General features: G+C 41.4%; 1 protein-coding gene across 3 annotated transcripts in view; it reads left to right on the forward strand.

Moving 5' to 3' along the window:
* The window catches only part of NELL1 (neural EGFL like 1), a 729,607-nt gene that overhangs the window by 128,721 nt on the left and 577,760 nt on the right, over positions 1-23,126 (forward strand). For all 3 annotated transcript variants that reach the window (XM_037040389.1, XM_037040387.1, XM_037040388.1), the window contains exon 5: positions 12,649-12,745. In XM_037040389.1, coding sequence (XP_036896284.1) covers positions 12,649-12,745 — 97 coding nt within the window. The remainder of the gene's footprint in view (positions 1-12,648; positions 12,746-23,126) is intronic.

The following is a 23,126-nucleotide window of genomic DNA, read 5'->3' on the forward strand; positions in this document are numbered from 1 at the left end:
GATGCCTAATTTACCTGATTCGTATTTCTTCATAGCATTTGCCATTCTTTGGAATTATAGTTACTTGTTGACTTGTTTGCTGTAGTTCAGTTACATTACAGTGCAGGCTCCAGGAGGCCAGGGATATGATATTATTCTTGTCAAAATAAATTTGTAAGTGCCTGTATATATTATCCAGCTGTCTGTCCATCGGTACATTCGTCCATCTGCCCAACTGTCCAACCAACTTCCTCCCTCCCTCCCTCCCTTCTTTCCTTTCTCTATGAAACAGCTGTTAACTCAGAATAGTAAGGAAAACCCTTGTACTTCTTTATATGCCCCCAAATTTGGGATGCTGAAGGAGTTTTCTTTATATTCCTTTTTAAAAAAAAATTGAACAGAATAACCTCTAGAAACAGCCCCGCGGGAGAAAGTGTGTCCCCTGGGCCCCCCCTCCTGCCCTGGGTGATGCTGAGCTGCAGCTGCTGCCTCTGTCAGCTAGGCAGCTGGCTTGGCTGCAGTGAGGTGGCTGGGGCAGGCGCCCCCAGTCAGCCTGGCTTTGCTGCCTGAGGGCCGTCGATGTCAAGTAAGGACTCCATCAGAGAGAACCTTTTGTGCAGTGGGGCCAGGCTGGCACCTAGAAGTCTGAGGTGATGAGGGGTCTAGGGATCTGTATTTTTGAAAAGCTTACTAGGCAGTATACAGTCAGGCTAGGGAACTGCCGATGGCCCTTATTGGCACTTTCCAAGGTCCTGAAAATAGCAAGTTCCCTAGTAATAGCTAGGAACTGCCAATGGCCCTTATTGGCACTTTCCAAGGTCCTGTAAAAAGCTCACAGAGTAAGAATGCCTCCCGAACCTTGGAGATGCCCGTGTTCTGTGTGGGGTTGCTCTGTGGTTGCATCAGCTCTAGATGGGGAGGGAAAAATATTCCCCTTGTACCTTATCATACCTGTTAGATGCTGACGTGTTTCACATGGGTTGTTAGGAAATGGCAATCATTGGGCCTTTGGGGAGACATCCATTTGCTCTGCGAAGCTTTAAACCATTACATGAAGATGTCACATACACTCTACAAATGACAGATGGCTTTTGGATGTTTAACATTAATAGAACAAGTAGCAGATGGTGGTTGGATCAGAAGACCTCCAATGTCCTTTCCAACCCTGAAAGTCCTGAGTATCATGTATGCTTTCTATGAGCTGCAGTCTTTTTGACTTACTCTAATGTGTAAGTCAAAATGCCTTCCTCTAGATGAAAAATAAAATGGCTTACACTAAATTATCACCCACTCACAAGTTTCAGCAAATAGTGTGGAGGCAGCTAGTTGTTGTTAGTTAGCAGAGCCTTTTGTTTGAACTCCTAGGAAAAATGGGACCAGTGTCTGTGGCTTCAGTGTGACATTAGTGGTGACATGTAGGAAGTGACTTAGGAGCCTCTCGCTCCCCTCTCCTTCCTATCAGATTGTTGCCCCTAAGCACCTGCTTTATAGAAATGATAAAGCTGACCCTGGGTACTATTTTCTAATCCATTGAGCCAAGTGGCTGAGAGAAGTCTTCTGGTATTTTTTTCCCTGAAAATACTTCAAATTAAAGTAGCTTTTAGATTGTTCTGTGAAGTTAAGGGCATTGATCTTACCTAATAACTTCAATAATATTCCACTTAAAAATAACATTTTAGAATTCACAGTGTACCTTTATATAGATTATTTGTTTTATATGTTCATTAAAAACCTGTGCAGTAGGTATTATTACTGAATATTTATGAATGTAGAAATCGAGGGCCTGGAGAGGTTCAGTAATGTGCCCCAGGTGTAAATAGTAAAGGTAAGACACAAACAGGTTGTCTGATGCTAATTCAGTGATCTTTCCGTATCTTTCACTCTGTTTATGTAACACACTGGTTACATAAACACACTGGTTACACACTGGTCACACTGGTTGAATACCGGACTTTTAAAGAGCTAAATCAATAGAAGATTAAGAGGCAATATGGCAGGGCAGAAATTTACATGTGGATTTGAACTTAGGCTTCACCAGTTTACTGACTGGTCAAGTCAAGTCACTTAGCCTTTGCGAACATCTATCAACAAGGTCTGCCTTTTAGTTTTATTTCAAGGAGTATAAAATATGTAAACTTCTGGCTTATAGTAGGTACTCACTCAAGGCAGTCAGTCTCTCTCTGCCTCCTTGAGTTCAAGTTTTACTATCTTTGCCGAATGATCTCTCTCATCTGCAAGGACACCTTTCAGAGGCTGGAAGTTCACGGCCTTCCAAGGCTGTTCTCTTCCTCTGTGTTTTATGACTGCTTGAAAATTCTTGTCTTGAGCCAAAAGTTCCACCTTGTAGCTTTCCCTTTGTTGGTATCCATTTTCCATCCTTTAGCTACATGGAACAAGTTCAATCCTTCTTCCATCTGACAATTCTTCAAATATTTGAAGACTTCATCATGTCATTCTTAAACTTTTTCAAGCTTAATGTTCTCTGTTTTCTCAACCATTCATCATCTGCTTTGGCTCACAAGGCCCTCACGGTCTTGCTTGGTTCTTTCTGAAGTATGTCTGTTTGTCACCTGAGAAGTTCCTAGAACTAGTCTGGGCAGACTGACTCAGATCAGAATGAGAAAATTATCTTCTCATGATGCAGCTTAAGATCACAACGTCCTTTTTGACAGCTTCATCTTAGCTCAGTGTTGATCAAAACGGCTAGGTGTTACCCTGACTGGAGTGGCTTAGTGGTTTGGGCATTGTCTTGCCTGCAAACTGAAAGGTCACTGGTTTGATTCCCAGTCAGGGCACATCCCTGGGTTGCGGGCCAGGTTCCCAGTTATGGGTGTGTGAGAGGAAACATCGGTCGATCAATGTTTCTCTCGCACATCGGTACTTCTCTCCCTCTCTTTCTCCCTTCCTTCCCCTCTCTCTCAAAATAAATAAATAAAATATATTTTCAAAAGAGTTAGGTATTTTTTTTCCAATATGTATTTCTGTTTAGCCTTAGATCTCACATTCTGTCTTTGAGAAGCATAGTTCCTAAGCATGGGGCCTTTCATTTTGACGTGTCTAATTTACTTGATTTGCCCTTACTCCTGTCTATTAATGTCTCTCTTAATTCTGAGTATTCTTTGTTGTGACTGAAACAATCACACCAACTTTGTATTTCCCTGCAGATTCAATAAGCACTTTTGCTATTATACTGCCAACTCATCGGTACCAGTGGTAAAGGACAGATACGAGCCAGTCATTTGGCCCTGATAAATCAGCATCACCTTGGGATGACACCTGAATCGTAAACTTTTGGCAGAGAGTAAGAGATGGTAAGAGGTAATGGAAGGGAGATATTAGAGACATAAAATATGGCGAAGAAAGGGCAGTGCACTTGCTATCCAGATCCAGATGAGAGAGAAAGGACATAGTAGAAATTACTAGGCAAGGAAAAGGAGAGTTTGACAAAGTGTTTTCTAAGGGGGGGGAAGAAGCAGCTCACATCCGGCCTTGATCTTCCCTAGGAAGACCTCTTCTCTCTATGGAGGGTGTTTGCATACTGTCCAGGAAGCAGTATTTGCTAATCCCATTCAAACTCTGCTGTCTTCTCAGTTCCCATGATAAGGGCATCTTCCCACAGATTTCAACTTCACCTTCTCTTTTTTTGCATTTGTATGGACTTTGCAGCGCTGCTAAGGAACAGGTCGGAAACCTTCTGAGCCCTGCCAGCGCCCTCCCTCTGCCTGGATTAAGGCTGGAATTCAGCTCTCACATGCTGGGGCCGTACTGCATTTATCCCTGTAGTCCTTCTGCCCAATTAGTCTGTTTTCTCCCGTTCAGCGCCCGAGGCGCACTTTAAAATCTGGTTATTTGCTGAGTGTCCTCTGGTTTTGTTAAACAGACTGGTGGGAAGGGACTACGGAGCTCCCCTTTGAGGGGGATCCCTTTCATGTCCTTGTGGTACAAGGCCTGTGTGATGTGTGTTCTACATTTGCATGTAACTAACAACAGCCAGGCGGTTGATGTGGAAATCCAACAGGTTGTGTGTCCTTATTGTACACGTTGCCAACGCTGCTGTCACAGTGAGTAAAGTAAGCTTTGAGGAACCATGTTGTAGATTTCTGGAATGAATACTCAACACACGTCAGGGCCAGGCATAATGCTGATGACACCATACAGGTGTCCTGTGTTTCTAGTGGAGATCAGGAACTTTGTTATTTTCACATCTATGAGGTCCACAGGGGGAAGGTTGCCTTATGCCCCTTTTATCATAAGGCTCATGTGCAAGATCACCCACCAACATGTTAGTGAGGGGAAACAGCATGGCCATTGCCCTGACCTCTGTTTAGAGAATGTGCACCACAGAGCACCTTGGTAGTCACTAGTGCTGGCTAAAAGGCAGAGGATAGGGCTGTGTCTAGCAAAGGGAGGTCGCTACAACTTTCCTCTTCAGGGACAACCTGAACACTTTTCTTCAGCTCTAGCCAAAGCCCAAGATAAACCTCTTCATTTTGCATCTCGTTTGTGCTTTATATTGTCTTATTGAACAGCAACATAAGACATGTCGATTCACGTGGTTCCCATCAGAAATTCATTCTTCTGTGTAATTGGGAAAGGTACCATGGCATCCCTTCAGAGGCCTTTCTTCATCCAGGTAAATAAAAATCCAATATTCCTCCATAAGGAGTGTTGTTGAATCACTGCATTTGCTTTGTGTTGCGCTACAAAGGTTTTATCTCTTAACAGAAAATCGAGTTCTTCGTAGACTATTGACTGGCTTTTAAGCAGATGGGACACTTGCTAGGGAGGGTGTTTTTCACTGATGTTGAGAGTGGAGGGAGGTTGTACCTTGGGAAGCAAATTCCTCACTTGAGCCCTGATTCAGTGACTGACTTTTACAAGGGGCATGCCAGCTACTCTTTGCATTGTTAGTTCCTCTAAGGCAGTTTTTATATTTGACTGGAGGTTTAACTTTGCATGGTATCGTATTAGAAGTGAGATATTTCCGCTTTAAAATAACACTAGATACTAATGGCATGCAAAATTCCCATAATTCTCTTAATCCTGCTTAATAGGCAGCACCTTTTGGTGCAAAAGGCTTAGAAATGTGATGAAGTGGGAATTAGGTTTTTTTTTCAGCCAAAAGAAAGTGTAGATTTTAGATGGCTGTGGAATAACCACACTATTTGCATTAAATAACCCATGGGGATGTGATAAATTGAGGTTGATTAGAATGCAATCAGCTTAAGCAGTAAATTGTGTGCTTGTCAAAAGGACTGTGCTTAATCTAATTAATTTTCAAGCCGATGACAATTTCCTTGCTCTTTCTGAAACACACCCGTGGCTTTCCTGTAGTGAGTTGTCTGTTTGCCAGAGGCAGATTGCTGCCTGCCCCTCCCTCTTTCCTGGGTGAAGAACAGTGCACAGGGTTCATTGTGCTCTTTCTTTTGGGCTTTCTGTGTAAACCTCATGCGTGGGGGACCGTGGAGGAAGACACTTATCCAGGACCATACATTTCACTGATTTTCATTGGCTGCATTTTCCTCATGATCATCTGCATAGAGTGCTGAGTTTGGCTACCTGATTTCTCAGCCTGTGTTATTTGGTTTTGCAAACTACTCATCATAAAGTCTTTCCCATAGTACTTTAAAGCTTGTGAAACTGTCTGATTAGAGCCCTCACAGAAAAAAGATAGTATCAGGGAATTTCAATCATTCAGTCCATCGGTTAATCAGTTAATCTGTGGAGTAGTTGCCTACTTTGGGTCAGTGCCCTTTTAGACACTCCAGCTACTGACAAGAAAAAGATAGGCAAGGGCCCTGCTTTCAAGATGATTATAGTCTGCTAGGAGCAGACAGTCCGGAAAGAGCTCAGATAATGCTGGAGAGTCATTTGCTTTGCTAAGGGGAAAGCAATTAAGTGTTGAGTGGTTAGGAGATACTTTATCTAGGAGGGTCCGGAAGGTCTCAGTGCAGGAGACACCTGAGCGGGTGTGGTGGTGTTTTTGCTGTGAGCGTTTTTGTTCCTCTGTAGTCCGAAGATACTCAGTGGCTGCAGCAGTCAGGAAGTGCAGGCACAACTGGAGGGGGGATGTACCGGCGGATTCTGCCTTCCTTGGCAGGGAAGCCTGGGAAGGCAGGCCCAGCTGGGACCAGAATGTTAGACTGCAGTGGGTAGTGTGAGGGTTCAGGGCCATGTGACTGAAGCTCTGGAGAGTATATGCAAATGGGTCATACACGTGGGGAGGGTCTCAGAGAGCTGCGAAGAACCAATGTGTAGGGCAGTCAGGATATATGAAAATATTATGTAGATGTATTGAGGGCAGTCTGAGATAAGAACTTCGAGTGAGGGCCTCTGCTCACTTCCGACATTTCTGTTTCCCCAGGACCTTTGTTTGTGGATTGTCTAAATCCACTTCTGGTCCCAAGTGGCCTGGGAAAGTGCCTGGTACTGGACTGGGACACAGTGTTAGGTGCACTGTCCTGTTGTGTTTTACTCTTATAAAAGACATGTCGTTTTGGTTGTTGGTTTGGTGATTGCGTGTCTAAACCCACAGTCTAATAAATTATACATTATTTCTGCTACCTTTTCTTTTTTCCTGACCCTTCTCCAATCTTTTGTGTTTATGATGAACTTTCAACCAAAGTCAAACTTTTGTAAATGTCAAAGAATTATGTATTTTGGAAGGACAGAACAGATATTAAATAGTACGTTTGCTTAGAATTTAGATGCATTAGACAGACTGACAGCTTCTGGAAAGGAGCCGAGACAGGGTGAAAGATGGTGAGTTTTTAACTAAAGAACATATTTGTGCACAACCTATGAACATGGACAACAATATGGGAATTGGCTTGGGAAGGGGAGAGGGTGGGTGTAGGTGGAGGTGGGGAAGGGAGGAAAAGTGGGAACAATTGTATTGGCATCAAAAATAAAAATAAGATAAAATTTTTTAAAAAGTATTTTGAGTAATTTACATAGAATTAGGGCTGGAAAGAATTAAAAGAAGCTAATGAATAACATTTTAAAACTAAAATAATAAAAATACTGAAATTTTAGAATGTCATGTACAATAGACTTTGTTCCTCCAATTTGTTTTTAATTTAAGCTTAGTATCTAAATAGATTGTCCACTTGCTCCCTAGCTAATTGGGTTAAACAGTAACAGAAATTAGTGCTGTTAATTCCGTATATTTCCTTTGCATAGTCACTTGTTTTAGCTTTTACATTTGTGGAAGATGAAAGGGCACTTAGGACTTAAACATTTTCCAAATGGTAGAAGCTTTTAACAAAATAGACACTACATTCTTGAACTTTTAACATTGGAGTCTCACACTCTTAAGCACACTGCATTTGACAGTGACATCATTCCTTTGAACTGTATCCCAAAGCACAAGCAGGCATCCAAGGTGCTGATAGTTACTTCCCAGTGGATTCCTTTGGCGTGAGCCGCAGCCAGAGGCCTGGACTGGGCCACGGGGCCAGGGTGGCCCTGTGTTCTCGGTCATCTGTGAGTGTTACTGAATGACAGCACCTACTCTGTTCCCAGGGTGTTACATCTATGTCATTTAAGCCTCAACACCACCCATGCAGTCAGCAGTAACGTCCCCATTTTTTAAATGAGGAAACTGAGGTGCAGAGAAATAACTTGGTTAGTATCGCAGAACTGGCACGTGAAACCAAGTCTGTTTTATCATGGCTCTTCTTGTCTCTGCTGCACAGCACTGTCTCTGATGTCTCTTGCCTTTTTGGGCATGGAGAGACAACACGTCACCTTTCTATTTTTTCAGGTGGCACATTTGTTAGGGTAACTGCTACTAGTCACAAGTACAGAAAATCTCTCTTATCTTAGCACAGAATTTTATTTCTTGCTTATACAGTGTCCGCTGGGGTGTGTTTAGCAGACAGGTGACCTCTCAATCATTGCTTAGGGGCTCAGGACCCTGCGTCTGGGGCTTTGCCCACCTCGTTGCCCTCAGCCTCCTCTAGTCAACCAAAAGAAAGTGAGAGAGCACGTGAAAGATGCTTGAGGGAGACGTTTTGGGGGAAGGGGCAGGCCTAGGAGTGGGGCACGCATCTTTGACTTCCATTTTGTGGCCGTGCTTAGCTGTCTGGAAACACAGTCCAGCTGTGAGCCCAGCAGGAAGGGAAAGCGGGCTCTGGGAGGGCTGACCAGTCCCGGCCTTGTACTTGGGCACGTCGACTTGTTTCCTCTTTTCCTCCCCGATGAATAAAGGCACCTTAGTGGGTCTCAGTGAGTAGCACAAACTGGGGGTCTGGGTTCAAACTGCATTCTGCCACTCGCCAGCAGCCTAACCGCGGCCAGAACACCGTCTGAGGGGTGAGGATGGGGTGAATTGATACATGGAAAGCCAGCAGGACCGTGCTTGGCACACCCTAAGGGCTGTGTGCGTGCTTGTTGTTGTGACTGTCAGCCTCCCTTCAGTCTTTATTCTGCACTCAGCTCCAGCGTCCCCTTCTTTGGAAAGCGGCAGGCAGAATTCTGGTTTCTTTCCCCTCTGCTCCGTAGGTCAGAGCATTTACTGAACTGAATCATAGCGTAGACGCAGGCATGTTGTCTGTCTGCCTCGGGCGTTTGCCCCCAGGGCAGGGACTTGGCCGTACTGATTTGGCCTGGGTGTATCCCCATAGGCAGCACAGTGTCACGCACATTGCAGACAGATCATTGATGTGGTCACAAGGTTTTCTCTCCTGCCCACACTGGAAACCCAGGAGTTCACTATAGGAGCTTTGACTGTTGTTTCACTTGGCTTGGGTGATACTAGGTTTAACTGACAGACTGCTGTGCCCTATCTGCCTGTTACATGAGCCTGTCCACCTAAACCGTACCCTAGGGTTCAGACATCTTTTCCCAAGGATTCCGATGGTATTTCTCTGGTGCAGGGTACAGGTAGAATGTGATAAACCTATTTCTTGGCTTATAATATGTTATCAGCATTATTCTGTGCAGTTATCCTTTCTTGTGTCTTTCATTCGTTCATTCACTCATTTCCCCACCCCGCCTCACCATTCCCATTCCCTTTCCCTTACAAAGATAGTAATATATACTTTATACAAGACTTTAAATTTGCATCTTTGGCTAATTGATATAAAATCATTTTTGCATGTGTGTATGTTTAATTTATACACCCTTTTGCTTTTACTTTATATTTAAAACTTTTTAATTTAACGTTTTAATTTTTCAGAAGTGTTTTAGGAAAGGTACCAAAACAACCCTCTATTCTTTTGTCAGGTTCTGCCTTTTCTCTCTCTTTCCAAATGACAGTGCGTGTTTACATAGATCCATTGTTGCTTTGAGCCCTTTCAGAGTAAGTTGCAAACAGGGTGACCCCTCTGCCCCAAGTATTGTAGTGTGCGTGTCCCCAAAACAAGACCTTTACTTAAAGACACACCACCCAGTTCTCAGAATCAGGAAATTGAGCATCAGCACAATACTGTTGTGTCATCTACTGTTCTCAGTCATATCTCACCAATTTTCCCACTAACGCCCTTTGTGGGATTTTTTTTTCCTGCCCTGGGACTCAATCCAAGAACTTGTCTTATGTATACTTTGTGTCCCTTTGGTCTCTCTTAATCTGCACCTGTTTCTCAGTCTGTCTGTATTTTTCATGACACTGACATTTTAAAGGGCACCAGTAGCAGCTAGTTTTGTGAAGTGTCCCTCAGACTGGGTTTGTCTGATACTTCCTCATGATTAGATTTCCTGTGCGGGCTTTTATATATATATTTTTTGTGCTCTGTTTTTAAGCACTCCTCGTTTTGCCGTATCTGTGTCCAGTTTGATTGTGTCCATTGTGTCCAGTTTGTTGATTGTGTTTGCTGCACGCATTTCCATGGTGAAGAATTGGAGCGAACTGGTTAGACTGCCAGGAAGGCAGCTGCCCCAGCCTCCGGAATTTGTTTTTTTGGGGGGGAGGGGGGTAAGGGAAAGTCAGGAAGGTCTCCTTAGGGGAAGTGCAGCCCTGGCAATCGCCCGCCCCTGTAACACTGGGGCTGTGGACCCCTTTCCTGCCTGAACTGATAGTGGGTGCGTCTCAGACGTTTGCATCCTCAACTGTTTCCAAGTCACCGGTGGTTACTGTGGTCGTGGACGATACGGCAGGCCAGGAAGTCGATCTCTTTGATTGTTCTTTCAGTCGTGCACTGGAGAAACACTGACGAAGGGTCTGCTCTGCTCATGGGAGCTCACACTCGCCTATGTGGAAACCCAGAGTGTTTTTGAATCGAAAGCTCCTCTCACCCTGACACATGCAGATGCTTTACTGTGAAGGTTAAGATATAAATAGTGGACAACGTGTTCAGTCCCCGAGTGAAACCACGTCATGGAAGGGCTTCTGCCCCTCCCCAGAGCACCGTGGTTTCTGGCTCTCTCTGGCCTCCTCTGCAATTCGCCAGCATGGGACAGAAGCTTCCCATCCTTATCTCCATAATACAGAAATAATTTTGCATTCCACTTTCCTCCAGTGAAAATTATTCTGTATGCTCTACCATATTTCACAACCTGCATATTTATGACTCTTAATGATGGTAGTAAATTTTATCAAGCTGATCTGTTGGAACTTATGCATTTCTCTTATGTTGTAAATTTGTCTTTTTCCTAATTTTAGGAAAGAACTTTTAAAAAAAGTTTATAGCATGTTCTTGGTTTAGAGCAGTTTTGACAGCCTGTTTAATTTGAAATGGTTCATGCTAACAGACAAAAGTCTGTTGAGTTTCTGTGGAGAGAACACTGCCTGTCTTTTTTACAGGAAACACGTTTTTCTTTGCTTATATCTTGAGCTTCCATTTATAATGAATGGGAAGACAATTAATAAAGAAGCACCTGATATATTTAGAGCCTTGTCAGTTAAATACCTTGCATGGGTATTTAGGAGGCTGCATGTTTCCAGTGAGGAGTAGGGGAGTGACGGACGCTGCGGCTCAGATACGAGGCTGTGCTGTGACGGCTTCCAATCGGAAGAGTCCTGCCATCATTCACTTGCTTGGCACAACTGGGCAGTCTTTCGGTTCTCCCACACTTTCCTTCTGAGAACCCCTGGAGGAATGCATCACCCCCTGGCAGGGGCAGCCAGCTCCTGCTCAGCCGGGAGGACTGATTAGTGCTGAGACCTGTGGACCTACCAGGAGGTGACCCCTCCTGTGGCTGTTCTGAGCAAGAACTGGAGAACGCAAGGAATGGACAAGGCCCTCGTGACACCCTGAGTTTCACAGGGGATTGATCACTCTGTCTTTTCTACCCAGAGTCTTCTGAGCATCTACGGACAAGTTCAGTTGTTGCGTAGGCAAGCTTGTCTTTCCTTTTCTCAGCACTCCAGTGTGCATGCCAGGGGTGGGGTGGGGGCCTGTGATCAGCTGGTGGTCGCAGGGACTAGATGTAGAGAGAGCACAGATCTGAACATTTGTGACTGACTACCTGGGTGTGCTAGGTCGGGACAGCTGAAGGAATTCAGTTCTTCAGCAAGTACTTTCAAAGGTCCTGGGGCTGTTGTCTCCTCTGACTGTATGTCTTCATATATCGTGTTGTATGTGAAGATACATGAAGATTTTATGTGCAGAACTTTATTTTTCTTTTTCTGTTTTATGAGGGCAGGATTTTTTATGTTTGTTTAATTGCCGTGTATTTCTTGTTGATTCATGTAGAGCTCAGACCATACAATGTGCTCAATAAGTATTAGTTGGTTGACTGATGACTTTAGAAGCCTGATTTTGTAGACTAAGCATATTGCCATGTGGGCAGCGGCTACTCACATGCTTTGGGGGGTAGAGCAGGTTACTGTAGACACGAGTAGCAGCTACCTAAACTGGGCCAGGGAGCAGTCGTGTGAAGCAGAGTGCGTGGGCTTTGGAACCAGGCATCTGGAGGTTCTCATTCCAGCTCGACTGCTCTCTGATTGACCCGTTTGTATCCCCTGAACCTCAGCTTTCTCACCTGTCCTATGGATAAAACTACTTCCCTCACAGAGCTTGTGGAATGGTCACTGCTCAGAGTAGACACTCGTGTTACCCTCTGCCTCCTTCCCCTGACAAAAGGATAAAGATAGAAAGCCGTGAGGGGCCCAGGTAATGTGTCCGTGTGTTGAAAGAGGTCATTGAGAGGTTTTGGCCTCTGGTTGACCTGTAGCTGGTCCTGGCAATTGGAGGCTCCTCACCCCACCCCCTACCTGGGAATGTGCATCCCATCCCCCATTCCCACACTGGAAGCCACTCAAGGATGGAGCCCCGAGAGAGTACTGTGTTGCTGAGACCATATGGACTGTAACCTGTCAGAACCCATTCAGGCTTCTGTGTGAACTTAAGATCCTGGTGGGCGGGTGTGGACATCTCCTTTTGTGGCCACCCAACACAAGCCTCCTGTGGAGGTTCTCTCGCCAGTGAAAACTGCCACCCACCAATTCTGGGTGGTTTGCCCCCTTCTTCAGTCTCTCCTCGCCTGCAGTGTATGGGGGCCAGTTTTGAATGTCGCCCAGGGAAATCCAGAGGTTGTGAAACAACACCAAGGGTTGTGAAGACACAGATCTCTACATTCATGTTACCTTCCTGCCATTTCAAACAGCCACATATTGGCTCCGTGTCTCTGTAGCAGAAGCTATAGCCCCGAGGACTGCAAACCGCATGTGCAGGTTTGGGTTCTGCTTTGAGCCTCTCTAATAGTAACTGTTCTTTGCCCCTGCAGGATTTATGAACGTATCATAGACCCTCCTGAGACCAACCTCCCCCCAGGAAGCAATGTATGGCTTGGTCAGCGCAACCCAAAGCATGGCTTATTCAAAGTAAGGACCATTTTCTACTTTTTATGTGTTTGACATTAATTAAATCTTTAAATATTCATAACTTTATGAAGTGTTTTGAAACTCTCTGTGAGGCTGAGAGTAAAGTGACTTGCCCAAGGCCACACAATTCACTCTGGCACCAGGTATGAATGTGACAGAATGTGGGTGATCCTCAAAATGTTTCTCATTACATTAATCTGTTTTTTATGTTTTATTTTTAAAGATTTTATCTATTTATTTTTAGAGAAAGGGGAAGAGAGGGAGAAGCAGGAACATTAATATGTGGTTGCCTCTTGTGCACCCCCTACTGGGGACCTGGCCCCAAACCCAGGCATGTGCCCTGCCTGGAAATTGAACCTGCGACCCTTTGGTTTGGGGGCTGGCACTCAATCCACTGAGCCACACCAGCCAGGATGTTTCTCATTACCTTAATTCTTTTTTTTTTAAAAACATTTTATTTATTTATTTTTAGAGAGAGGGGAAAGGAAGAAGAGTGGGAGAGAAGCATCAATGTGTGGTTGCCTCTCATGTGTCTCTTACTGGGGACCTGGCCTGCAACCCAGGCATGTGCCCTGACTGGGAATCGAACCAGTAACTCTTTGCTTCACAGGTCTGCACTCAATCCACTGAGCCACACCAGCCAGGGCTGTCATTACCTTAATTCTTAAGGTAACTTTTAAATTGATTTTCATTCTCAGAATATATGTTATATCATTCGTGAGTATGTTTAGATATACAATAGGAAACAAATACTAGTGTCTAGGAGCTTTGGTTTTCTTGTTTATAAAGAAGATAGTACAATAACTGCATTATGGTATTTTGTAGAAACATGAGGGTACAATGATAAAATGAAGAAGTTAAAAACATGAAATTTTAAGATAGTCTTGTTCTTCAGCCCTGGCTGGTGTAGCTCAGTGAATTGAGCGTGGGCTGTGAATCTAAGGGTTGCCAGTTCGATTCCCAGTCAGGGCACATGCTTGGGTTTCGGGTCAGGTCGCTAGTAGAGGCTATATGAGAGGCAACCACACATTGATGTTTCTCTGCCTCTTTCTCCCTCTCTAAAAATAAATAAATAATAAAAACGATAGTCTTGTTCTTCAGTAAAATGGCAGAATTTTACTTCTGGCAATATGGTAGACTAGATATTTAGTCTAGAACAATGTTAATTGTTTTGTGCCATGAACATGGGATATCTTTTCATTTGTTTGATAAAAAACTTGAGAAAACACAAAGTTTTGTAGTTTTAAATAGTACCATGAAGGTACTGTTTACCTTCATGGTTAAACTTATTCTTAAGAATCTTATTGTTTTTGATATTATTGTGGTTGGGTGTATTATCTTTATTTATTTTGTCCATATTTTATTTTTAGTGTAGAGAAATTGATTTTTGTATTTGGTTTTGTGTTTTGCAATTTGCACTGAGTTTATCGATCAGTTCTAAAGTTTTTAAACGGAATCTTTAGGATTTTCTATGATATATCATCTGCAAACAACACAATTTTACTTCGTTCCCATTTGAATGCCTTTTCTTTCTTTTTATTGCCTAGGACTTCTAGTGCTATGTGAATAGGCATATCAGAGTGGGCACCTGTCTTGTTCTTGATCTTAGAGGAAAGGCTTTCAGCTTTTCACCACTAAGTATGACATTAGCTGTGGGCTTGTCATATGTGGCCTTTATTATGTTGAAGTATGTTGCTTGCGTGCCCAATTTTTTGAGCATTGTTATCAATTAAAAACATGTTGGGTTTTGTCAGGTGCTATTTCTGCATCTATTGAGATTATCATATGATTTTTATCTTTCATGCTATTGCTGTGTATCACACTCATTGGTTGGCATATGTTGGACTATCCTTGAGTATCAGAAGTAAATCTGCCTTAATGGTGGTGTGTGATCCTTTAATGTACTTTTGAATTGAGTTTGCTAATTTTTTGTTCAGATTTTTTGCGTCTATCTTTATCAGGGTTATTGCCCTGTAGTTTTCTTGTAGTGTTCCTATCTGGTTTTGGTATAAGGGCTCCTTAAACAATAGCCATTTTAATTAGTTCACGGTTCTTTTGGTTGATTGGATGATTTTGGTTGATTGGCCTAGCCTGGCTATGCTGATATCCGCTGGGCTGTTGCATGTGCTTTAGTCGGTGGACAGGTCAGCAGGCAGCAGGGTGATCTAAGATAGACTCCTTACGTCTCTGGTGGTATGCTGGCTGTTGTCTGGTGTACCTCTCTCCCAGTTGGTCTCTCATTCTCCACTCATCTAGCTCAGGATCATCTATCTACCCGGCAGTCTTGAGATCCCAGCTATAACCAGAGAAGATGAACTAGTGCTTTTCAAGGTTGTTTGCTTGATCACGTTTGCTAATAATTTGCTACCCAAAGGAAGTCATATAACCAAATGCAGAGTCAAGGGGTAAAAAATATAGACTCCATGTCTCGAAGAACTATTTCACACTCCAAGGATATGGATGCAAGGAGGAGAAGAATTTTTGACCTCTTTACTAATCTATTAACACAAATCAAGTAGAAAGACAGCCATGCCTAGATATATTAGTGAAATAGCAGAATCCCAAAGACACAGAGAATATCTTAAGAGTAGCCAGTGAGAAAATGCAATTTTCCACAAAAGAACAACAAAGATTGAACAGCTGGCTTTTAAAAGGTAAAAGCAAAAGATCCCAAGTAAAAAAAAAGTTTTCAAAGTTTTGAGAGAAAATAACTGCCCCATGTAGTTCATATATCCAGTTTAATTATCATTCGAGAATGAGTGTGAAATAGAGAATTTATACACAAACAGTACTTTCAGCTTATGACCAGCAGATCTTCATTAGAGAAGAAAGACATATAGTGTAAATAGAATTGGTGAATAAATTGTTGAGAGCATGCACAAAAATGAAGAATCATTGTTTGGCTAAATAATAAACACAGTGCCTAGTTTTCAAAAAATAGAAATAAATGTTAGATAACAATAAAATGATAGTAGAAGATGATCTGATGTAAAGTGTTTTAAGGCCTTGTATTGGTCAGAAAATGAATACAGAAATTGATAAATCTTAGACTCTAAATTTGCATGTTAAAAATACAAACCAACACTGAAATAATAATAGTGTTTAACTTCCAAATTGAAGTATGGGAGAATGAAGGGATTTCTGAAAAAGTGCTATCAACCTCAATTAAGTCAAGAAGAGAAAAAAAAATCTTTACTATAATACAACAGATGTAACTACATTTCATAATATTTATTTTCAAATTTAAGTAATACTTACTCAGTGCTTAAAAGTCAGAGTATTATATTGGATTCATAAAACTCAAATTCTGATCTATATATTGCTTATAGAAACAATTAAAAGTAAGGATTTATAAATGTTGATACTGAAGTGGAAAAAAGGAGGATAAAAAATAGAAATAGACCAAACCAAACATGAGAAAACTGTAGAAGCTTGGGCAAAAGCTAAAAAGTATATCCCATAATGATAAATAATTCTACAGATACATAAACCTAAAACATAAGCTGAAAATATACCATATTTTTCGGACCATAAGAAACACCTAGGTTTTAGAGGAGGCAAGTAGGAAAAAAAATCTGAAGCAAAACATGTGGTAAAATATTTAGTAACATAAATAACATAATATTTCACCAGTGTAAATGTAAACAGAACTCAACAGCAGCATTAACAACCCTTATTCCTCCCAAATTTGGGTGTGGGGGAAGGTGTGTCATATGGTCCAGAAAATACATTGCAGTGTTACAGGTTTTTGGGAAGGATCACCTTGTCTCTATAGGGTGCTGGGTCAACTGGATCTTCATAAGGGCAAAAAGCTAACCTTGACTTCCCTTTCACACTATATACAAAATCAATTCCAGGGAATTATAGATACGAATCTGAAAGGCAAACCAGTAAAGCTTTAAAAGATAGCATTAAAATAAGTCTTTATGACCTCAATGTCATAAAAATATTTCTCAAATAAGACAAAAAATAATAATGATAAAGAACGTTTTATATGTTAGAATAATAAAATTTGGAACTTTTCCCCAAAATACATGACTAAGAGAGTAAATGGGCATGCCATAGAATAGGAGAAGCTATTCAGAGTAGCTATATCCTACAAAGGCAGAAAAGACAGAGATTTAATGACTAATGTATCCAATTTAAGATGTTAGAAGAGGAATATCAGAATAAACCCAGAGAAAGGAAAAAGCATGGAACCATAAGCATATACAAACAGAAATTAATAAAATAATGACACACTACAAGTAAGACACAATAGAGAAGCTCAAGAAAACCAAAACAAGGTCATTTGAAAAGACGAACCTATTATGCCTGTACCAGACTGTCTTGATTACAGTGGCCTTGCAGTACAATGCCTGTACCAGACTGTCTTGATTACAATGGCCTTGTAGTATAATTCAACATCAGGCACTGTGATCCCTCCAACTTTGTCTGTCTTTCTCAGGATTGCTGAGGCTATTTGGAGTCTTTTTTGGTTACATATACATTTTTGGAATATTTATTCTAGATTGGTGAAATATACCATTGGTATTTTGATAGGCATTGAATCTATAGATTGCTGTGGGTAATGTGTAGATTTTAATGATGTTAATTCTGCCAGTCTATAAACACAGTATATTTTTCCATTTATTTGTATCTTCCTCAATGTCTTTCTTCAGTGTTCTATAGTTTTCCTAGTACAGGTCTTTTACATCCTTGGTTAAATTTGTTTCTAGGTACTTTAATTTCCCTGTTGTCATAGTAAATAGAATTTTTTCTTAGTTTCTCTTTCTGATACTTTATTGTTGGTGTACAAGAATGTCATCGATTTCTGAATATTGACTTTGTATTCAGCCAAAATTTTGTATTAGGTTTAGTAGTTTTTTGGTGGAGACGATAGGGTTTTCTAGGTACACTATCATGCTGTCTGCATATAATGACAATTTTACTTCCTCCTTTTTAATTTGGGTGCCTTTTATTTCTTTTTCTTGTCTAATCACTATGACTAGAACTTCCAGTACTATGCTGAATAAGAGTGATGAAAGTGGGCACCCTTGTCTTGTTCCTGACCTTCAGGGAAATGCTTTTAGGTTTTGCCCATAGAGTAATATCGGCAGTAGGTTTCTCATATATCTTTTACTATGTTTTATGCTCACTTTATTCCCACTTTGCTGAGTGGGGTTTTTTTTTGTATTATAAATGGGTGCTGGGTTTTGTCAAATGCCTTTTCGGCATCTAATGATGTGATCATGTGATTTTTGTCTTTCATTTTATGTATGTGATATATTATGTTTATTGATTTACAAATGTTATACCATCCTTGCATTCCTGGGATGAATCCCACTTGACCATGGCATATGATCTGTTTAATGTATTTCTGGTTTCGGATTATCAATATTTTTTTGAGGATTTTAGCATCTCTGTTCATCAGAGATATTGACCTGTAATTTTCTTCCTTTTTTGTGTCTTTGTCTGGTTTTGGAATTAGGGTAATACTGGCCTTGTAAAAAGAGTTTAGGAGTCTTCCCTCTTCTTGATTTTTTTGGAATAATTTGAGGAAGATAGGTGTTAGTTCTTGAATGTTTGGTAGAATTTGCCTGCAAAGCCATCTGGCCCAGGACTTTTGTGTGATGGGAATTTTTTTGATTACTGCTTCAATTTCACTGGTTATTATCAGTGTGTTTAGGCTTTCTGCCTCTTCTTGATTTAGTTTCGGGAGATAACATGTTTCCACAAACTTGTTCATTTTGCCTAGACTGTTGAGTTTCTTGGCATATAGTTGTTCGTAATAATTTCTTGCAATACTCTGTATTTCTGTGGTATTGGTTGTTACTTCTTTTTTTGTTTCTGATTTTATTTATTTGGGTCCTCTCTCTTTTTTTCTTGATGAGTTAGGTTAAAGGTGTGTCAGTCTTGTTTATCTTTTCAAAGAACAAGCTCCTGGATTCATTGGAACAGAATAGAGAGCCCAGAAATAAATCCATGTCTTTATGGTCAGTTAATATTTAACCAAGTGGGCACAGCATACAGTGGAGTAAAAACAGTTTCTTCAATAAATGGTGTTGGGAGAACTGGACTGGTACATACAAAAAAATAAACTAGACCACCGAATTATACCATGTAACAAAATAAACTCAAGGTGGGTAAAAGACTTGAATATAAATCATGATACCATAAAAGTCATAGCGGAAATCATAGTACAATTTCAGACATCTCAGTGACCTGATATAACAAGGATTACAGTTTCTGCAAAAATAATTGGGAAGGTCATAAAACAAATGGACTACTATAGAATTCAACAGTAAAACAAAAACAAAATTGGGAAACCCTGGGGGAACAGATACAATCTGATCTCCAGAGTCACTATAGTATTCCAAAGACCATATTCAAGTAAAATCACAAGACAAAAAAGGAAGGACCAAAGGACCAAAGGTTCCTTTGTCATTCAAAGGAACAAAATAAATGGACAGAAACCATCTCTGAGGAAGCCCAGACAACAGGCTTAGTAGACAAAGACTTTAAAACAGCTGTCTTAAATGTGCTCAGAAAGCTTGATGAACAACTTCACCATACACAAAAAGGAACTCAAGATGGATAAAAGACTTGTGATAGCATAAAAATCCTAGAGGAAAACATAGGCAGGAAAATTTTAGATATTCCATGCTGCAATATCTTTGCCAATATGCCCCCTAGAGCAAGGGATATAAAAGAAAATATAAACAAATGGGACTGTATCAAATTAAAAAGCTTCTGCATGGCTAAAGAAAACATCAGCGAAATGAAAAGGGAACCAATTGTATGGGAAAATATATTTGCTAGTGATACCTTGGACAAGGGCTTGATCTCCAAAATATATGAAGAATTCACATGAATCCACTCCTGGAAGACAAACAATCCAATTAAAATGGGCAAAGGACTTGTATAGACACCTTTCCAAGGAGGCCATATAGAGGGCCCATTGGCATAGAAAAGATGCTCAACACCACTAGCCATTGCAGAGATGCAAATTAAAACCACAATAAGATACCACTTCATACAGGTCAGAATGGCCATCATAAACAAATCAACAAACAGTAAGTGCTGGTGAGGTTGTGGAGAAAAGGGAACCCTAGTGCACTGTTAGTGGGAGTGCAGACTGGTGCAGCCACTGTGGAAAACAGTGTGGAATTTCCTCAGAAAACTAAAAATGGACCTGCTTTTTGACCCAGCAATTCCACTGCTGGGATTATGCCCTAAGAATCCTGAAGCACCAATTCAAAATAACCTGTGTACCACAATTTTCATAGCAGCATTATTTATAATAGCTAAGTGCTGGAAACAGCCTAAGTGCTCACCAAAATATGATTGGATAAAAAAATAGTGGTACCTTTACATGATGGAATAATACACAGTGGAAAGAAAGAAGGAACTTCTACTCTTTGTGACAGTATGGATGGAACTGGAGACCATTATGCTAAGGGAAGTAAACCAGGCAGTGAGAGATAAATACCATATAATCTCACCTATAAGTGGAATCTAATCAACAAAACAAACAAGCAAGCAAAACAGAATTGGAAATATGGACATATAGAACAAACTGACAGTGACCAGAGGGGAGAGGGTTGGGAGCAATGGAGGAAAGAAGAAGAAGGGTCAAATCAAGGAACGTGTGTAAAGGATTCATGGAGAAGGATAATGGGGCGGGGGTGAATTGGATGTGGGAGGTGGTCATGGGTAGTGTAGGGAAGAGTAATGGGGAGAAAAGGGGGACAGCTGTAATTAACAATAAAAATTAAACAATTTAAAAAATTAGAAATACTTAGGAGGCTGAAGGAAAACATAAATAAACAACTCAAGGAAAATCTACGTAAGAAAAATTACGTAGGAGCCAAACAGATATTCTGTAGCTGAGGAGTACAACTTAGATAAAAAATTCTCTAGAATAATTTATTATCAAACTTGGGCAGGCTGAAGAAACAGTCATTGAACTTGAACATAAGACAATTTAAATTAACCAGCCTGAGACACAGAAAAGTGAATGAAGTCAAGTTCAAGGAGTGTGGGTACATGAAGGGCAATCTGTTTGCATTCATTCTACCATATACTTTCTCAGTGGAAGTTTCCCACTTCCTTCATCACTCTAATCACAGTTTGAAAGACTAGGCAGGGCTGGCTGCGTTCGCAGTTGACCTGTGCCTTTCCACAGGGCATTGCGTTTATTGTACAAAGTCTCTGTGATTGGTTTACTCCTGTGCTGGTGCTGTCTTTAAGTTTCCAATAATTTTAGAATAAGAAACTCTACAAGTTATATTACTGGTCCCGAGTGTATTTATGTGGGTGTTTACTTGTTTATTATTAGCAATTCTCTCTATACTGTAAGCTTTACTTTGGTCAGAGCTGTGAATATTTAGCAAGTGTTTAGAATAGTAGCAGGAACATAGTTGGCAGACACTATACTCTTAAAATGAATGAATGTAACAGCTACGGAGTTCTCTTATTTGTAAAGTGGCAAAGCTATCTTTCAAAATGATAATGCAGATTATACAAGAATATGTTACAAGGACCTAGCTCGCAGTGAGTTTGCAATATGCATCTTCCCCCCTTTTTATTGTGTATTTAATGTTCCCTGTATGCTAAACACTATATTATAGAAATAACAGGTACCTGTTCTGTCTTCGGGGGACTTCTGTTTGAGTAGGGAGTTTGTGATTAAGAGAGGGAGAGCAGTTAGTCCTGTTATGTATTCCGGCTTGCTGAATGCATGGTTCTCTGAAGCTGTAAGGAAACCTGTACTGGAGACACTGCATGCCGGATGAAGACAGAAAGCACAAAGCGCGTTCCTAGACTGGGACAATCAATCGAATTTCTGTAGAGGTGGGTTGTAGGTGTGCAGAAGAGAGCACCAACAATTCCTGAATGCTTTCTGTGTTCCAGACCTGTGTGGCCCTACACATATCGCCTCAGTTAATTACATTACCCCTTAGGAGAATCCTGGTGAGGCAGTTGTTATTATCCCTATTAGCCACCTCAGTCAGCGGGACTCAGAGGGATTAAGCACGATGCCAGTCTAAGTGATGGAAGTGGGATTTAAGTTTAGGCCTTTTTTATTTCAGTCTTTGTTCATTCCTCCAAACTTTCATTCCATACGTATTTTTAGGGTCTTGCATACCATGTGGTAGTCACTGTGTTAGCTGGTGGTGACATTTCACTTAACTACAGCATGTCTCATGGTGGAGACAGACCCTGGTGCCTTTTTCCAGGGCTCCAGCTCAAGGAATTGGTTGTCCCAGTGAGAAGCATCAGAAGGAATGGCATTTCCCCGCAGGCTGTCTCCCTCAGGAGCAGGGTGAACCTCTTTGCTCCCCAGTAGGTGTAGCCTAGTCTAATGGCTCTTAAGTCAGGAACCTTTTAAAATTCATCTTCCCCTTAGAACCCTGTATGTCTGGCAGTGCTTCTGGCCATCCTTTGGTGCAGTGAGGTGGCTGGGCTGGGGGAAGTAGGTCAGTGTCTCATTACAGAAACTATCTTGATCAATTTAATGCCCCTGTAAAAAAAAGGCAGCTCTTCTCAGGTGAGTCAGCATGTTCAGACTCTTAATATTGATCTCGTAAAAGCTGCCTCCTGGGTCCAAGAACCACGCCTGCTTTATTGCTCCAGAACTAAAAATGCTTATTATGTGTTTTCAGGTTAAAATAGCATTATCCTCTGTGTTAAATATTAACACTTTGCTTCATAGGCAAAGTAAAAGCAAAACCTCCTCCCTTGTCAATCTGAAGTTCTGGGCCCCGGTGGATCCTTCGGGATTGTGCAGAGAAAGTGCTGCTGACTGCAGAGCAGAGGCTGGTGCCTGGCCCGTTAGCCTGTAGCGCTGGGTAATTCCTGTCAGAGACACAGAACAGAAGCTGGGGATTTGTTCACATCAGAACCGCATGCATTTGAGAAAATAGCTGGCCAGTAGTGACAGGCTTTTCTGAATCTTCTGATTGTCACAGGTTTTCATTGTCAAGATGGTTGACTACCACTCGATTTCTCTTTGATGCCTTCCGAGCTGATTATGCTGTTACTATTTCAGGGGGTAAGGAAATGAAGAACAAGCGTAGGTAAATGGCAGTGAGTTAAGGATGCTTCAGTGGTTTGGGCCTTCGGGCAGTTTCTAAATGATGGAGATCTTGGAAAGAATTCGCATTGAAAAGGCTTTCAGAGATGTGGGCTCTCTCTCTGTCTCCCTCTATTTCTCCGTCTCCTTCTATTTCTATGTCTCCCTCTACTTCTCTATCTGTTGAGTGAATTAGGGTCCGAAACCTTTTCCTTACCTGGACATCACTGTCTCCTTAACAACTGAGCCGTCACTGGGAAGTAAAAGGAATGACATTTTTTTTGTAATACCACAGCTGTTGTTGTTTTTTTACCTCAGCTGGCT

The sequence above is a fragment of the Sturnira hondurensis genome, unplaced genomic scaffold, assembly GCF_014824575.4.
Source record: "Sturnira hondurensis isolate 20B ecotype Veracruz unplaced genomic scaffold, ASM1482457v3 Scaffold0002638, whole genome shotgun sequence".
Classification (NCBI taxonomy): Eukaryota; Metazoa; Chordata; class Mammalia; order Chiroptera; family Phyllostomidae; genus Sturnira; species Sturnira hondurensis.